The sequence below is a fragment of the Aythya fuligula genome, chromosome 7 (genome assembly GCF_009819795.1).
Source record: "Aythya fuligula isolate bAytFul2 chromosome 7, bAytFul2.pri, whole genome shotgun sequence".
Classification (NCBI taxonomy): Eukaryota; Metazoa; Chordata; class Aves; order Anseriformes; family Anatidae; genus Aythya; species Aythya fuligula.
This window is the reverse complement of record NC_045565.1, coordinates 9,466,371-9,482,997: the sequence shown is the minus strand read 5'-3', so window position 1 is coordinate 9,482,997 and position 16,627 is coordinate 9,466,371. Positions and strand designations below refer to the sequence as shown.

The following is a 16,627-nucleotide window of genomic DNA, read 5'->3' as shown; positions in this document are numbered from 1 at the left end:
ACTATCAAGCAACTCTAGTTACATTTTTAAAATCAAGCTTCTATGTAATTATTCTGACTACAGGTTTTCTTTTCTTTTTTTTTTTTAAAGGGATAGTTTGAATTTTGGTAAGCAATCATACCTAGGTTTTTAGCATTCTTTTTTCAGTCTTTTCGTTTCAGAGGCTTGTTGAAAATTAGATGCTGCCTCAGTGAACAACTACAGTGAAATTGAACCCAGAAGTTATTGGCCAAACTACAGAGGAGCTAAAATGCTGCTATAAATTTGATCCACTGTCTTAACACATAGCCTTTTTTCTTTTGTGTCATCAGAAGATCTCAAAAGTTTTGTTTTGACCATATTTGAATATGACAAAATGGACCTCAACACAATATTGTATCAAGCACAGTTCTTAAAGTTCAAGGCTTTTGTCCAGTGGAGTCCCCTTGAAGTGCCAGATGTTATTTATGTAATGAATGTTTTTTTTAAGAAAGACAACTAGTCCCTCCCAGAAACTCATGCTTTTTTCTATCTACTTTGTAACTGCATGACATAACATGGAGAGAAGAGCAGTTATTAAAAAAAAAGTTGACCTTTCCAAACCTACTATGTTGGTGTATTACTGTCTTCTATTTCATGAAATAGCCTTCAGGTTTTTTCAAACTGAATTGTCACAACACATTTGTATATTCCCTACCTGGCTACTGGTAAGAGACTGTCTTTTAGTTATCGAAAGGGGCTCACTAATATAGATCTCTATATATCAAACTTGCCAGTCAACAAGATGGCTGAAGTTATATATGGCTTAAATAGTTTCAGGTCTTTAACATGTTCCTGTAAATTTGTATAGAGAACTGCTCTAGCAGTGGGAACTACTCTCATAGTTATCTTGGAGCTATAGGATACATTTATCCAATAGCTTACTCCATCACAAATACTAATAGCCAGGGTTATAAAAGTGCTTTAAATCACCTAAATGCAGCATAAATACCCTGACATTTATATAAAAAAAAAGCTGTGAGCACGACATAAATACTGTGATCAAGGGATAGATCTCTAAATGCAAGATCTGTATCTTGGATCATATTTTCAGGTGCAGATGCTAGATAATTACACAAAACTAAGACTGCATGCCTCTGGCAACTTGCAGTCTACTTCGGCTAAAACTTGGAGAACAAAAATTCACAAACTGTATTATTGAAAATTAATCTTAAAAGCTGTTATACACTATCTGATGACATGGTTAGTGAAAGCAGAGTGCAGTAGCAGTAAAGAAACTTGGCTAATTGTCTGTTTTCTCCCCCCCATCCCCCTCTCCTTCCCTCTAGTAAACTACTCTCTCACTACTTCTATCTGGCTGTGCAAACAGGAAGAGTGGGACCCTTTCAGTACTGAAGCACATAGGAAGCCAGCACAGGTAGCTAACTGGGGAATTTTCTACCTTCTGTCCTGGCTGAAGAGAAAAAAAGGTAATAGCTGTGCAGTGCCTAGCTTTAAATCCCCCAGTTCATTAGCATCTTACAGTCTTGTAATACCCACCCATTTGTATGTGATTTCCCAGGAGCTTCTCTAAGATATCCTCAAAGAAATCAGACCTACCACCAGCCATGATTTCTCCAAACCTAGAGATGAGCCTTTACCAGAGAGAAGCCTTTAAAATTGACTGAATTTCTCCCTCAGCCGATTTGGCTGCACTGACCTTTTGTTAACAGTGTCACTGTGGAGACCTGTGAGGCACAACTTTCAGCATAAGGAGAACTTGGGGTACCTTCTGACAGAGACTGGATTCTTGATAAGACTGACCTTTGGGGTTTGACTTCAGATTAAAGCAGATCTGAAGATTTGCCCTTTGCCTGTAGCTAAATGCAAGAACCAAGTTGTATTGGTGAATCCAGACTTCTGGTGATTGATGTCCTGCACTGAAGTGATGTCCTACATTAAAAGGTGCACTAGTACTGAGTATAAGTGCAACATGGAGCTTAGTTCCATTGTCATTACATAGTTAAGGAAAAAAAATGTTCCTTATCACATTTTTTAGCACCTCCCTCTCTCTCAACCAGGCAACAGGAACACACAAAAAAAGTAGTAAAACTTCACACATTTGCTGTGAGCAACCCTAGCCTTTTTGTAGCCACAGGTGAAAAAAGCAGTCATGCCCTAGGACATAGATTATAAATATAACCATAATGTTTTATTGCAATAACTATAACACAAATTCAGTCTGAGATCAAACTTTATGAAGAACTCCCCTCCTTGCACAGACACTTGCCACACACATTTTGCCTCCAGCTAGCATCACTGTCACTGCTTGCGTTCACTGACGCGCCACTACACGCTTCACCAAGAAATTTGCCAGGATGCTTGGTAGGGAGCCAGTCAATGCTTCAAGTCTGATTTGAGCACAGATTTGAAATGGTTGTGAAACATGCCTACTAGCTAGAGCAAGTGCTACGGGGATAGTTGTAGCTGAGTCCCAATAAAGACAACTACAGTTTTCAGTTACCTGCATCCTGCAAGCTACAAAATATGAAAAATCTGTTTTACTGGCTATTTTGTATGCCAATCATTTCTCATCCCAGCAGAGAAATGAGTACTACATCAGTTTTCAATGAAGGCTCCTGTTAACATCAGGAGAAAGTGCTGGAACCATGATAATTCTCACTGTGATGCTAAATGATTTCTAAATTATACCATTAAAAGTAGCAAGTTGTAGTATCCATTTCCTCATCGAAGTAGCAAATCAGTTCTTTTCTCATTGCTCTTGAAGTTCATACACATGCAGGGTGGTGACTTTGTTTCAGCCCACTTGTTCTTGGTTCTTCTGGCTCATGTTTCATTACTGTCTGTCTGCATTTGATGGGAACCATGCAAATGATGCCTCCTTTGTTGTACTGTGCACTGCATTACAGATCAACACTTTGCTGTGGAGAGCTGTTGAAGTTGCACTGACAATCCAGCCCAGGCACCATTAAGCAGTTCAGCGGTGAGTTAAGTGCTTGGCCAGCAGTTTTTGCTGTTAGCATTGGTTCAAGTGTCGTGGCACTGTTTTATGGTTGTTCTGTACACCTTAAACATGCTTCAGCCTTTATTTGCACAATTCCTAATCACCATTTTACAGATAAGATCAGAAGTGAGAGCAGTCACAGAATAGGTACATACCTTTTCTTGAAATGGTGTTTATGTGCTCAGCTTCTGAGACTTGCTCTGATGGGGCCCTAATTTTAGCTCAGTGACTAAACGGGAGAGGACCCCAAATTGCAAGTCCTTGGCTTGTGTTGTGTCCACTCAAAACTATCCTGTAGCTCACACAAAGACATGGTGCTTGGCTGGATTAACAGCATAGCACCACTTCAGCAGTCTGCTCTGTGCAGTAATCCAGTCTTTCTACACCAATGACTACGATTCAATGTGTGTAATCAAAGTAATCCCAAAGAATGCACGCAAACCATGTAGATTATAGGGGTTTTATTTATTTAAGAGTACATGCAGTAGAAATTTTACAAAAAGTTCAGTGGTGTTACATTATTATCCTCATTGTCCAAAGCTTTTGCCCCAGGAAGTTGCTTGATTTGCTACGTTTTTTACAGCTTTTTCTCCAGTTTCAGCAACTTTGTAGACTTCATCAAGAGCTTTTAAAACAGAAAAACAAAGATAAACTGTAGAATTCCTGCAATAGTTGCTCTTTCTCACCAGGTGTGGGTGGGAGGGGAGTCTAGAGGGGATAATAGGAGTCACTGAAGGAGTCTGGTTGTGGTACAGTTCTGCCCAGGCAGGCAAAGTGGCTGACGTGGCCTTGTTGCTTTTGGCTGGTCAGCCCTAGGACCACAGCACAGCCCTACTAGCTGTATCCCCAGAGCCCCCACATCAACACTGAAGTGCTGTAGTCTGGGTGGAGAGTACTGGGAAAGTACTCTTCCCTGCTGCTGCAGTCACTGAGGGCACCAATGCATCCAGGAGCCTCTCACAAGATGAGGGGTGCGGGATCTATCTGGGATTTCACTGGAATGGCATTTAAAGAAGTAGAAACAGTATTGTACCTTTCTGACCAGCATCCTTAGCCTGATCCACTGCTTGCTGCACAGTCTGACCCACTGTGTTAACTGAATTAAGAAACGTAAGCATAAATTAAGCAGTCTATCTTTCTCCAAAATTCAGTAATGACAACTTTGAAGGGTTGCCTAAAAAAAAGGGGGGGGTGTAAACAGCCTTCAGTTCGCCTGTATGTTTTTTATTGACGTTAGCTCCAAATGCTGCCTTCTAAAGGCATTGATCTGCTCTGCCCAGCAGCCACTGCAGGACAGGCTGAGTGAGCCAGAAAGAGAAGAGGATGCAAGCACGCTGTGAGGGGCTATTGCTTGGGTGAGAGGACAGCACTGAAGCTTTAGACACCCCCCACCCACCTAAGAACTCCTCCAGGCTTGGACTGAATGGCTTTCCAGCAGTAGCTGTTGCATTAACGCTATCTCATAAACCAGCAGCCTATTTCAACCTCAGTTTCTATGAGCTTTTACTGCTTAAAAGCTATGCTAATTATCACCATGCATCGTCTTTTGATGCAGCTTACTAACTGGTGGATGATGCAGGCTGATCAAGGCTAAGGAAAATGCTTTCTGTACCAATCCCAGGTCACATCCAAGTTCATGGCTCCCTGTAGGAGCTCTGGAGCAGGTGCCAATTTCAGATTGGCAAAGACCAGTTGTTCCACTCCAAACTTAGCAATGGCTCAGGGGACTAAGCCCTCAGGGTACACGCAGGCACCACTCAAATATTTCAAAGATAATTTAATTAATAGCTGCAGAACCACCAGTTGGACAGTCTTGTTGTGCTTTGAAAGAAATGGCACAAACAACCTCCTTCCCCCTTTTGTTTTCATTTAATGGGGATTTGGAGGATACCTCCACTGATAATACTTCCGAGACTGGGTGCGGCACTGGCAGTGACACAGCACAAGTTGAGCACCACGTGCTGTTTATTTACTGCCTCTCAGCAAGGCATGCAGCAGCGCATGGAAGTGGCCAGAGTCAGGCCAGTGCCTGGAAGCTCCTGTTGTTGCTCCAGCTCCATCTGGAAGAGAAGCTGGACTGCAACATGGGGCATGCTGGAAAGATGCGCATGGGGTTCAGGCCAAGGTGTCTGCTGGTATCCAAAGAGCTGGTTCAGCATCGAGCACTTTGAGCAAAAGGGGAAAGTGACATGCTAAAATGGACAAATGCCACGTTTAAGACTTCCGTGTCAGTCTTCTAGCAGAAAAAAACAAACAAAACAAACAAAAAAAAAACAGTAATGTTCCTCTAATATTAAGGAACAGAGCATTAATATTAAAAACCCTCCACAAAAACAAAACAAAACAAAACAAAACAAACAACAACAAAAAAAAAACACCTAGGGCCACTGTATAGCAAAAGCAAGAGGGAATCTTCATTCAAAAACAAAAAGTTCTGTTCAATTCCTGGTGTTTTTATTTCATGGTTCAGCATAAACATAGTTGGTTTAAGAATCAACTCAAATTCTTAGGAATAGGGGGTAGTGGGTGTGAGGTTAGGGCTCTCATCTCCTAGCAAGCTGACCCAGGAATAGATGGTAAATTAGTAGCAGGCTTAACACTTGCCTCACTGAGCACTGCCTGGCGATCTGCCCATAAAGAGATTCTTTTTTAATATTATTTCCTATTTCGACTGCATTTGAGGTCACAGTATCCAGTTTCAAGACTCACTTTCCATGACGTTAGGTAATCTCAACCATTCACGTTATATGAAGCACTAACACCTCAGGAATTGCATCACTACAGTGCCTGCTTGGCTTCACCAGCAGTGGCTCACCTCAGTGGCACGCTACTTAATTCTGGGCAAATGCTGGAAGTGTGTCACAGCAGCAAGCCTCAGGTGCCCAAGCCCCAGTGATTACACCAAGGCTTTTAGTGGCATGAGTAGCTACAACATCAGCTGGGCTGGAACAGATCAAAGACCTCAGCGCCTCAGGAAGCTAATCCATTACACTACTTCAAAACTGGTATTTATCATGGCTGTTCATAGTTAAAAAAAAAAAAAGCCTAAGTCATCTCACCTCCTCTATCTGCTTTCTACCGTCCTCTCATCTCTTCAGGACATCATCTAGACACCCACTTATTAAAAGTGAGCAGAAGTATGTAGAAATCAGTAGTTCATACTGGTCCCTCACTTACTGTAGTACCAAAGGGTTTTGGAGACATACCAACCACAGCCCTGAGGAGAGCATCTATAAAGCCAAGTTCACACATGAGACATTTGCTCCATGCTACAGGACAGAAAGCCCACTGGGGTGCAAGCAGGGCACATACTTGAACACCTAAAAAGAGGTACAAGCAGAGGGAAATAGTGGTTTGCATTTACCTGCCACCTGTGCAGCACTTTCAGCTTGTTGTGTTGCTTCCTCAGCGAGCTTCTTCCCAATCCCAAACATGGCTGTTTTCAGTCTGCTCTCTCCACAGAGGATGGGTGATCAGGTCCCTAAGTTTGGTTCTGTTACGGTGTTCAGCATAGTGCAGCTTTTTATAGACAAAGCAGAACTCCTCCCAGTAGTTAGAGGGCAATGCAGGCTGGAGCCGGGATAGCTGTGAGCCCTTGTTAGGTGATTAATATACGATGCATAAAAGGGTGAACAGACATTGCTGTTTGTTGTGCTTTCCTCCCCAGAGAGGGGGTGTGGATTAATCGGCAGAAGTTTTCCATAGCCCAGGAATAAAAGCTTTGTTTTTCCATGGCAATAAGTTGGTAAACAGAGCGCATTCCACAGCTGTCCTTATGAAACCATCCCAGGAGGCTGCTGGGGGCAGAAAAACATCCAAAATCCTCAGCTGAAGAATTGCCTAAACCAGCTCTGATATTTCAAAGCCTTACATAGAAAAGTATCCAGTTTCAGAGGATTCTTGCCAACTTTTTCCCCCTCCAGTCAAGACTTAAAATGCAGAGTTAAAAAAAAAAACAGGCGGAGCTAACATTGCTTTTTTAAAGAAGTATGTGATGAAATCTTTGTTGTGTTAGACAAGCCTAATAATTTCATGGTGTGTCATAACATTTTAACTCTCCATTTCCAATACCCGGCTGGGGAAGCTGAAAATGGAAGGCTGGTGCCCTTCCTCCTTCCCCACAGTGCACGCTTGCAGGGTCTGGCTCAAGGAACAGTTACAGACAGGTTTTTCCAATAGCAAAACACTGCAAGCCCATGGTGCTCCCACCCTGCTGGGTAGGACAGGATGTGGCAGCAGGCCATCGCTGTGCTGGAGGCTGCCAAGTATGTCCTGCTCACGCTGTACCAGAGGAGCAGGATGCAGCCCTGCCTCTGGATATCCCTGTGCTAGGGAGTATAGTTGTGACAGGGAAAGGAAGAGGCAGAAAGCGTCAGGGCAACTCATCCCCACTCCATTTTCTCCAAGAGAGCTCCTGTGCACTACCCGGCTATTCATACCCATGGTGACCAGGCCTGTATTTTGCTGAGATCACCTGCTTTCTAGTAGAGTTGCTTTTTGCACCCTTCCACACTACGTATAAGCATCTCTCACTCTGTTCGTCAAACAATTGTTGCAAAAGTAGATAGAAATGTAATGTACCGTAAAACAAGATGCTGACTGGGCAGCCTGGTCTGCTCACAGCAGGCTCTATGAGTACCTCTCTCTACCCCAAACATTTAGCTTCATGAACAGCTCCTCTACAATTTGTCCACCTGTGTGCGAATTGTAAAGACATTTTACCATTGCAGTTCCAGTTTTACCATTGCAGTTTACATAGTAAAGAGACATTTTACTGTTGCAGTTCCTCACTGACGTAGAGTAGGCCATTGCACTCAATTGTATAGGATACAGAGGGATTTCTGAGCATGGAGAGGGACACATCTACATCATATTATCTTCTGACAGCATATATGAAAACAATTTTTACCAAAATATACTTAAAAACAACAACAATAGCATGACAAACATTTAAAGTTTTCCCTGAAGTTAAGAGAACTTGACAGAAGATAGGAAAGAACATACAATGTAGCAAAACCCTGAAATATTTCTGACAACCCAGAACAGCATTTGACCTGTGGAAAACCATTGCACAACATCAGAGCAGTAAAAAATTCACCTATTGTTCTCTACAACATCCTCAGTTATCCACACCTAGATCCATTTTCAGGAAACAGCAACTTCCTAGTCTTGTACTGTTACTGCTCCAGTTATTCACAGTACGAGATTCATGAGGGCAACAAGCCTTACAAATCAGCCACAGGCTTGCACATTTCACAAAACAACGGTTTGCCTTAGTCAGAGGCACCAAAAACACCTCTCTTCAGCACCAAAGGCACAGTCTGAAGACGCCAAGGCACAAGCAGGTACTTGCGCCAAGCTTCAGTCACCACCATGGCAAATACTGACAGACAGTACGTGCAAGAAAAAAAAATCCAGAACCTTTCATCACCAGCCTAGGCTGTAGGGACAATCTACACCCTCTATGACAGGTAGCCACTGCCACCACACATCACCCCCTTCTCCCCCAGATCGCGGAATCACCTCGCACTCCTACCTTCCTGCTGTATCTTCCCATCACACCTGCAGCCAGGCCCCCCAGCAGCTATTTTGTGGCCTCAGCTGGGGCAGGGGGAGGCAGTTTCAGGAAGGTTCTGTGCCCTGCCCTGCCACAGCAGGGCCATTATTTGCCAAACCTGGCCAGGGTGAGGGGGCAATTGTTGTAAGTGGTAAGAGATAGCTCTGAAGAGAAGATCATCCTCCACAAGTGGCAACTGCCAGTGAACCTGCTGCTACCTGGGATTCTGGGAGCAGACAGCGTTGGCAATGCCAAGGGAGGTTTGACAAGTTCATAGGCAGATCTGTTCATACATGGAGGCCTGAGGGAGCAGGCCAGGATGGCCCCTCTAACATCTGCAGTCCAGCACTTATGGTTGCTTGGACAAGAGAGAACAGGCTGCAGAACATCCAAGCTTGCCAGAATCCCCCAAATCTCCATTGCTATTGCCACGGCTTGGTGCTGCTCCTGCTGTTTGCACTGGCACTTCTGGTCACGACACAACAGCACAGTACAAAGCAGCCTCCACGGCAGCTTCACCAGCAGCCACCCGTACCCCAACCATCCCCATCCTGTCCCTGTCCCTGTCCCAGGGCCTGGGGCAGCGGCTGCCTGTGGAGGGCCAGGAGGGCTGCGGGGCCAGGAGTGCAGCAGGTGCCATGCTGACGGCACAGATGCTGATTTGGGAGGGTGCGTCCTGCAGGACAGAGGCTGTATTCCATAAACCCATGTGCCCTGGGTTGGGCACGTGACATAGGCAGAAGCTAAAGCAAGCAGGCATGAGAGCAGGAACCGGGGGAAACTGAGACAGGGTGCCATTCTGGTGGCCAGCTATGGGGCTGGCTATGCTGAGCCCAGCAGGAGAGGCATCCGTGGCTTCCCCTAGCCAGGGCTCAGTTAATGTTTAACACTGCATGCCTCCCTGGGCATGCAAGCCAGCCTGCTGCACAGAGTGTTTGTGTTCTCTGCCACTTAGGTTTAACACACACTCTGCTCACACTCTGCTGGCCCAGCTCCTAGAAGTAACCCTGAGTGCTAGAAATGCTTAAGGGAGGTGGTTCTCGCTGGGGCAGATCTGCAAGTTGTTCAAAAAGGGAAAAGGTATATGTTCAAACTACTTTTAAATGGGAAGAAGTAGCTACTTATGAACAGGAATTGCTTGCCTGAAATTCCTGGCAATTTGCTATCTGAATATTTTGACATTTCCTATCAAAAGGGAAGCTAGAGGCATTGCCTCTGTGGCCCCTGCATGCCCAAAGGCTGAGGGGCTTTCCCCAGCCAGCAGCAGGACAAGGTGCTGCAGCCACAGGGCTCGGTGCAGGCTGCAATCCGCCGGGGGAGTGAGGTCGGGCGTGAAACCGACTGCGTGGCCCCGGGTGGCAGCCGTGCCTCCTGCCCCACACCGTGGCCGGAGACGGAAACAGCAGGAAAGACCAGCGCCCTGGGGGACACGCCAGCTGCTCGACAAGAACGGGAAAACGTCTGGAAAACTGAAAATATACGTTTGTTTCTGTTTTAGAGAAGACTCTCTGGATTTTGTACATCTTTACTAAATAAAAATGAGTTTGGGAAAAGTTATTAGGAGCAGCTGAGACGGTAGACTCAGTTCTGGTATTTCATCCTTTAGGATTACAGGCTGAGTTGTCCCTACTGCTGCTGCCGATGGCAATCAGGGAAACAGCCCTAGTGAATGGACTGCTGCAGCCAAAGCTGAAATGGGTACAAGGAGTTCATAAAACTCTGTTCCTTGATAGCCCAAAGGTATTTATTTGCTGGCAGCATTCACCTGTGCAGGTGGGGCCAGGCTGGGGGTGAATCTGCTTTGATCAGACCTCGAGGCTCAGCCAGCTAGGGGCACACCCAGGAACAAATTTTAGGGAATCTGAGAACACAGCTGGTGGAAGCTCAGGTGTTAGATAACTCCACGTGTCCCTGTGGCTCGTGGCACATGAGCTGGTAGGAGCTGTAAGGCTCTCGTTTTGCTTTGATCCAGAGCCTTTTGTTTTAGATAGGAATACACAGCACTCGGTTGGGAGCTGGCTGCCTGTGTGGTACACAAGGGAAGGATGAGCCCCAAATACTTCAAGGCCAAAGAGCACTGTGAACAAGGTGGTGATCTAATTTGTGAAGCAAAGCTCTAAAGTTTAGCCCTATAAATACTTGCCAGTAAGTGACTCAGCCTCACGGGTGCCTGTGCAACAGCATCTGCCCTCAGGACAAAGGAGCTGTGACAAACTCTGCTCAGGCTCCTGGGATCAGTGCTGAAGCAGCAAGGGCTTCATGTCACGTCCCTGCTCCTGGCACTGAGTGCTGGGAGTTGCCTCCTGGTGCTCCTTAGCCAGACAGACACTGGCATTTCTGCTCAGTGGAGGAGGGGGCTGGCCTCTAGTGTGCCCCCCACCTGGCAGTCCCCTCTGTGGCTGCAGCGAGGCAACATGCAACCTGCATGCTGAGTGTCTGGCCTGTACCAGGAGCACAGAGCACCACGAACAGTATCAGTTGTTTAAGACAATAAGTGGTTTTACTGGGAAAACCAGAACAAACACACACTGCCAATCTTTTTGGTAATATGAACTAAGAAATGCTTTGCAGAAAATAAAGTGTAGTGAAGACCAGTGCGTGGCCTACTATTACCCACAAACGCAACACCAAGCTGTGAAATTCCAGCCTAAGTGCTCATTTTCTGAAGATTTCACCATGAAGGAAGTAACCATGGAAAGTACTAAATAATTAAGTACTATTGAGTGTCACCTGGTAACTGACAGTGCAATAGTGTTGCTCTTTTTCTGTGAGCTTGCACTTGGGTAAATATTTAGGCTTTTAGAGCTTTAAATGACAGTGGACATTGCATTGGGACACTCAGTGCAAAGCCCTGGACTATGTTTGCTCACAGGTGATGCATCACGTATAGCTTCCTCTAAAGGTTTTTCAGTCTGTGCAGTCCTGAGCAGATTGCAGCCAATTCTCAGTGCTCTTCCTGTTCAACAGTGGGCTGCTCTGTCCCAGGACTGCACCAGCAAACATCAGAGCTTACAAAAATCCCTTGTCACCCTCAGCTCTTGGCCAGCAGGTGTGAGACAGTGGTGTTTAAACCTGGCCTGGGCTGCCCTGTTTCTTTAGATCCAGATGCCTTTAGTTAGTCTTTGGTTTTCTTTTGTAAGGCCCAGATTAGCTTTTTACCCAAAACAGACTGGTGAGGCTTCAATACAGTCAAAAAAAAAAAAAAAAAAAAAAAAAAAAGGCAAATATTGCCAAAATTGCTTAGCAATGAGAAACATCCAAAGGCAAAGGTAAGAGCACTTACTGTGAGTAAGTGGGTAATAGTGCCTTCTGTTGACAAAGGAAAGCCTAAGTGGGCATCCTGCCAGGCTGCAGCCAGGCTCTGATTGCTCAGCAATCAGCAATTTAAAATAAATATTTCCATCTCCCAGGCCAGCAGATTGCCCACTCTGCTCTACAGCACAGCCAGCTCTAAGCACCAACACCTCGAGAGTGGGTACCCACTGTGCTGTGTGTGCTGTACCTGTGACCAGTGCTCAGGGACTGCTGCTCATTGCACCTACCTTATGGGACGGTCACTGGCCTCTTTGGGATTCAAAGCAAAAGAGGCTGGCAGGACATGTTGCGATCCTCTACTGAAAGCCCAATGACGCAGCAAGAGTACTTTACAAGGTGATATATTTCGGGGAGGCAGAGGGGTGGAAATCTTAATAGTACTTTTTATTTATCTCAATCTGAAAATACAGCAAAATAGAATGAGTGAACAACCGCCATGAAATATAACACCAGCTTAACTTTTGATTACTGAGAGGAAACTTAATTTCATCATGTGAATATTCTGGAGCCCCAGAAAATTAACAGTTTTGCTATTTTTGTAAGTACACTCAACAAATGTGGCAACAATTATTGCACTGTTGTAAGAGCAGGGCAATAACATTGCTGAAGCCTTACAGTCCATTTTGAACAGAACATTGTGAACAGATGTTACAAGATGTGCTAAGAGATGTAATTTTCCTATAGGAAGGATAAGGAGAGCATTCTGCCTTATGATTTTTTACTTGGGGAGAGAGTAGTCATCCAGATCTCAAACAGCTTTCAGTTTTCCACACACAGGAGTAGGGAGTTGCAGAACTAAGATGGATTTGACATGCAATACTGTTTGCTTAAATTAACATTATTTCTTAAGTCCACATTTTTTCCCAAAGCCAGACATGGCTTCTGCAGCTTGTCCAGTTGCTTTTTCTACACCATCCTGTGCTGTCTTGGAAGCCTTATCGATAACTGAAAGAGAGGGACAAAAATTAACAGATAAGCAAAAAGCTTGAAAGAATGCACCATGGTTTAATAGTTATGATGAGAAGGGGAAGTGTGAAAATGTTTAGTCTATAAGAATACAGGGATATATCTTGCCAGCGTCCAGTGACAAGAAATGAGCTGCCAAAGCTCTGTGCTCGGCGCCCTTCCAGCTTGGATCATTAATGATTGACCCCAGCTGCTGCCTCAGCAGGCACTCGGGGCTGGCCTGGGCCAGGGTGGACTCCTGCCCTCGGGGCTGGAGGAGGCGGGATGCATCGCCAGCCTGCTGCAGCCTCAGGGAGGAAGAACAAAGTTTTGTCTGCTCTGTTGCCACAAGTTTTCTCTAAAGGAAGGCGAAGTCTGAGCATGAGGCTGAGTGCCATGCACCAGACACGGTGACTGGGGGCAGGTCATTGTTTGTGGGACATCTGCTGGTGAGCACATGGTGCTACCAAGGGGCAGATCCAGAGATCCTTTCCCAGGGGTTTTGTGAAAGGCCAAAATTGTCACTGACAGCAGAGGACTGTCATCCTGAGCGTGCCCATGGGACAGGGGGCAATGGGAGCTGCCTGCTGCGCGTGTGTTCAGCTGCTCCATCTCCTGTTGACTTGAACCTAATTTCTCATACCTTTCTGGCTGGCATCTGTAATCTGGTTGACTGCATCCTGTGTAGCCTGTCCAGTGGAATTTGCTGTAATTAGGGACACAAAACATACATTTCCATCTGTTCACACTTATGCTCATAGGAGTTTCAGGTGTCAGTAGGCTTTCCCTGTTGGTGGCAGGTTATGTCCCTGCCACAGACACGCTGGGGCTGTGGGGTTTGCTCATGAGCACCCTATGAAGTATGGGTGCTGCCAGAGCAGGCTGCTGTGAGATTGTCATCAGCATTTACTGATAGCCGGGCACACAGATGACAGATCAGAAGATAAAAATAGTCTTGTGCTATTGTAGCCAAGCTGTGTGACAGCTTATCAAAGTGGCAGCTACCTTACCGCCTCTGCTAGAAGGTGAAATGATCCCTCAATGCCAGGAATACGTTCAGGAAGCAGCAAGGGTTATTTCATTTTTTCAGAAAGGAGTACCACCAGGTCTCTGTGCCTACTCTACATTTGCTCCCAGATGTGCAGTACTCTACTCTACCTTATTCCAACTCTAAAGAAGTCAGTGGAGTCACTCACAAGTTTCAGCTATACTGCAAAGTGCTTGCAGGACCTAAATCCAGCACTGTATTGAATACAAGTTATACCCTCCTAGGAATGGTCTGCACACAAACTCTAAAGATCATACTATAAAACGCTGTAGTAAGCTATACACATTTTTATTTTTATTTTTTTTAAATTCATTTAAAGGTGAAGCTATTATACTTTGCATTGCAAGGTTGGCTTCCAATGCACAGTGCTAATAACAATAGAGTACTTGGTCCTACAACACGGGAATATTTATGACATATACATTTTACATATAACCATGTAAAATCTGGTGGTCACTGATGGATAAGACTACAATAGAAACACAATTGTATTATTTCTTACAAACAGCCCATTTTGATCAACGTAGGTATTACTAGAAGGCATTGGTATTCAGGCCAAGTAGCAAACATTCAAGGCCAACTCCAACTCTTGAACAGAGAGCAGCTTAAAAACCACCACAGAGAACGGAAAAAGACCACACTGAGCAAAGTAAATGCTAAATACAAAAGGTCATTAGCGTTAAAAAAAAAAAAAAAAAAAAGGCTCCAATGCTTCAAACCCACCAGGTTTAAGATCTGTTTGGGGAGAGCTGAAGGAGAACCGTGCTCAGCAGTGCCTGCACCAGCTCTGCAGAGGCAGTGGTGGTGCCTGGGCTGTGCTGAGAGCCAGGGCTGGAGCCTGCTCCAGGTGATGGCCAAAGTGTAGCCCCAGGGATGGAGAGGAAAGGAAAAGCCATGCCCTGCTCTCAGCGTGGGCCTGCCTGCAAGCAGGGCAGCATCTCTTTGTCAGGACCTTTACTGTCCAGTCTCAAATGTTATCTGTTAACGGGAAGTCTAATCAGCTACAATGAAGCTAGAATTGTAGCTTCAGATTTTGGTTTGGGTAAGTGAAAGCAGATACTAACACCCCTGCAAAAAGACAATGAAATTCCATTTTTCTTACCAGCATCTTTTGCTGCACCTTCTGCCTGCTCCTTCAGTCCCTGGAAGCTTTTACTCGACATGGTGGCTCCTGATGCCTCTTCGCAGCCCTCTGCTTCAATAAAGTTCAACACCTGGCAACGTACAGCACACTGTGAGGGGTGTCCTGCCCCGTCTGCTTTTATACATGTGCCAGGAGACCTGCGGATGCTTTTGGGGATGATTGGTGCGATGGGTGGAGTTTGAATTTGAGGAATGAGAACTGAAAATCTAAACAGAAAAGACGTTTATTTACCCTTCCCAATGAGAAGGTGTGCCCAGGTGGAGATTTCTGCTTCATCGCTTTGTCTTTGTTTATAAGTGCTTTTTTTTTTTTTTTTTTTTTTTAATTAAAACCAGAAAAAAAAATCCTGTTCCACCATAACAGACAGAGAAAACCACTGAGCTAAGCTCCATAAAGAGGTCTGGAAAACTACTACAGAGTTCACCCTAGCCAAGCTGGCTTCCTCCTTCCTTCCCCAAGTGTTATGGCAGAGCTGAACCTCCTGAGGACAAGCTGCAGCCCAAACTTCATTTAGATTTTAGCAGTTTTAATCACAATGCACTTTTCTGGTCAGATGCAATACTTTCTGATTGTGAGGGCTGTAATTTTACCTGTGTTTTCATACGAAAATGCAAATCTGGCATCCTCCCAGTTGCATGTTTATGTTGGATTGCAAAAAGCCAACATTGTGAAGGCCTTGCCTAGGCTGGGTGACAGCTAGGAAAAAAAAAAAAAAAAAAGCTTGAAAAGAATGCACCATGGTTTAATATTTATCATGGGAAGGGGAAGTGTGAAAATGTTTACTCTATAAAAATACAGGGCTTGCAGAGTTATGAAGCCACCTCAGAAAATTCCTGAAACGTCTTACATCATCTTTATTTACTTTGTGAGTTAATGTTACTTTTAAAGCTCACATGAAGCAAGAAAGACAAGAAAAAACACTATTTCCTAGTATGACTTCGTATTACAGATTTTGTTGGTACAGCAATGTTGTTTAAAATCATTTCCTCACCTAACATCACTACTTAAATAACAGTTTCTGGCTTTAACCTCTGGCATTTCACAGGTTCCTGCCAGCCTTTGAAATTTATGTTTTCTGCCACCAATCCTGTGCACAAAGAAACTCGGTACAAATAAACCGCTGTGCCTGGGCAGAGCTGAGGGGCAGTGGGTTTGCCAGCTTCGAGGCTCCTCATTACCAGCCTCCAGTGCACAAAGCGTCCTGGATCAGATGTTCATGCTCATGGCCACATTCATCTTCCTGAGTAAAGCCTTTTTGTTGGGAAATGGGCACAAGAACAAGATACCGTGGATAAACTAGGGTGGGAAGTGACAGCTCTTGTAAGTTCAGTACTTCATTAGTACCCAAGTGAGCAAGAGCAGCAGAAAACAAGCCCAAACACAGACTGCTTCCCTCCGCGGCTTTATTTGGGCTGGCACTGCACAGAGCTCTTTTCAACTTCTGCACTGCTGGCACCGCTCACTTATTTCAGACAGCAATCCTCTTTCCTCCAAGACAGGTCAATTAGCATTTAGTTACGCATTCCCATCACATATCTTTCTTGATTCCTTGCTGATTTCTTTTTTCTGATCAATTTTCTTACTTGGCTTTGCAAAATCTCTGATAAAAGACACCAATATTTTGGGGTTCGTGGC

General features: G+C 44.9%; 1 protein-coding gene across 1 annotated transcript; it reads right to left on the bottom strand.

Moving 5' to 3' along the window:
- Nucleotides 1-3,429: 3,429 nt before the first annotated feature.
- Nucleotides 3,430-6,578, bottom strand: ADIRF (adipogenesis regulatory factor). The gene is made up of 3 exons (XM_032191048.1): nucleotides 6,348-6,578; nucleotides 4,017-4,079; nucleotides 3,430-3,608 (listed from the first exon to the last, which is right to left on the bottom strand). Exons 1-3 carry the CDS (start codon nucleotides 6,415-6,417, stop codon nucleotides 3,511-3,513), a joined length of 231 nt encoding a protein of 76 aa, XP_032046939.1. The 5' UTR covers nucleotides 6,418-6,578; the 3' UTR covers nucleotides 3,430-3,510.
- Nucleotides 6,579-16,627: the final 10,049 nt, after the last annotated feature.

Excerpts from the sequence above, each read along its gene's own strand:
- ADIRF (XM_032191048.1), bottom strand. The coding sequence starts at position 6,417 with ATGTTTGGGATTGGGAAGAAGCTCGCTGAGGAAGCAACACAACAAGCT. Across the intron at positions 4,080-6,347 it reads AAGTGCTGCACAGGTGGCAG|TTAACACAGTGGGTCAGACT; the intron begins GTAAATGCAAAC and ends TTCTTAATTCAG. Across the intron at positions 3,609-4,016 it reads TAAGGATGCTGGTCAGAAAG|CTCTTGATGAAGTCTACAAA; the intron begins GTACAATACTGT and ends CTGTTTTAAAAG.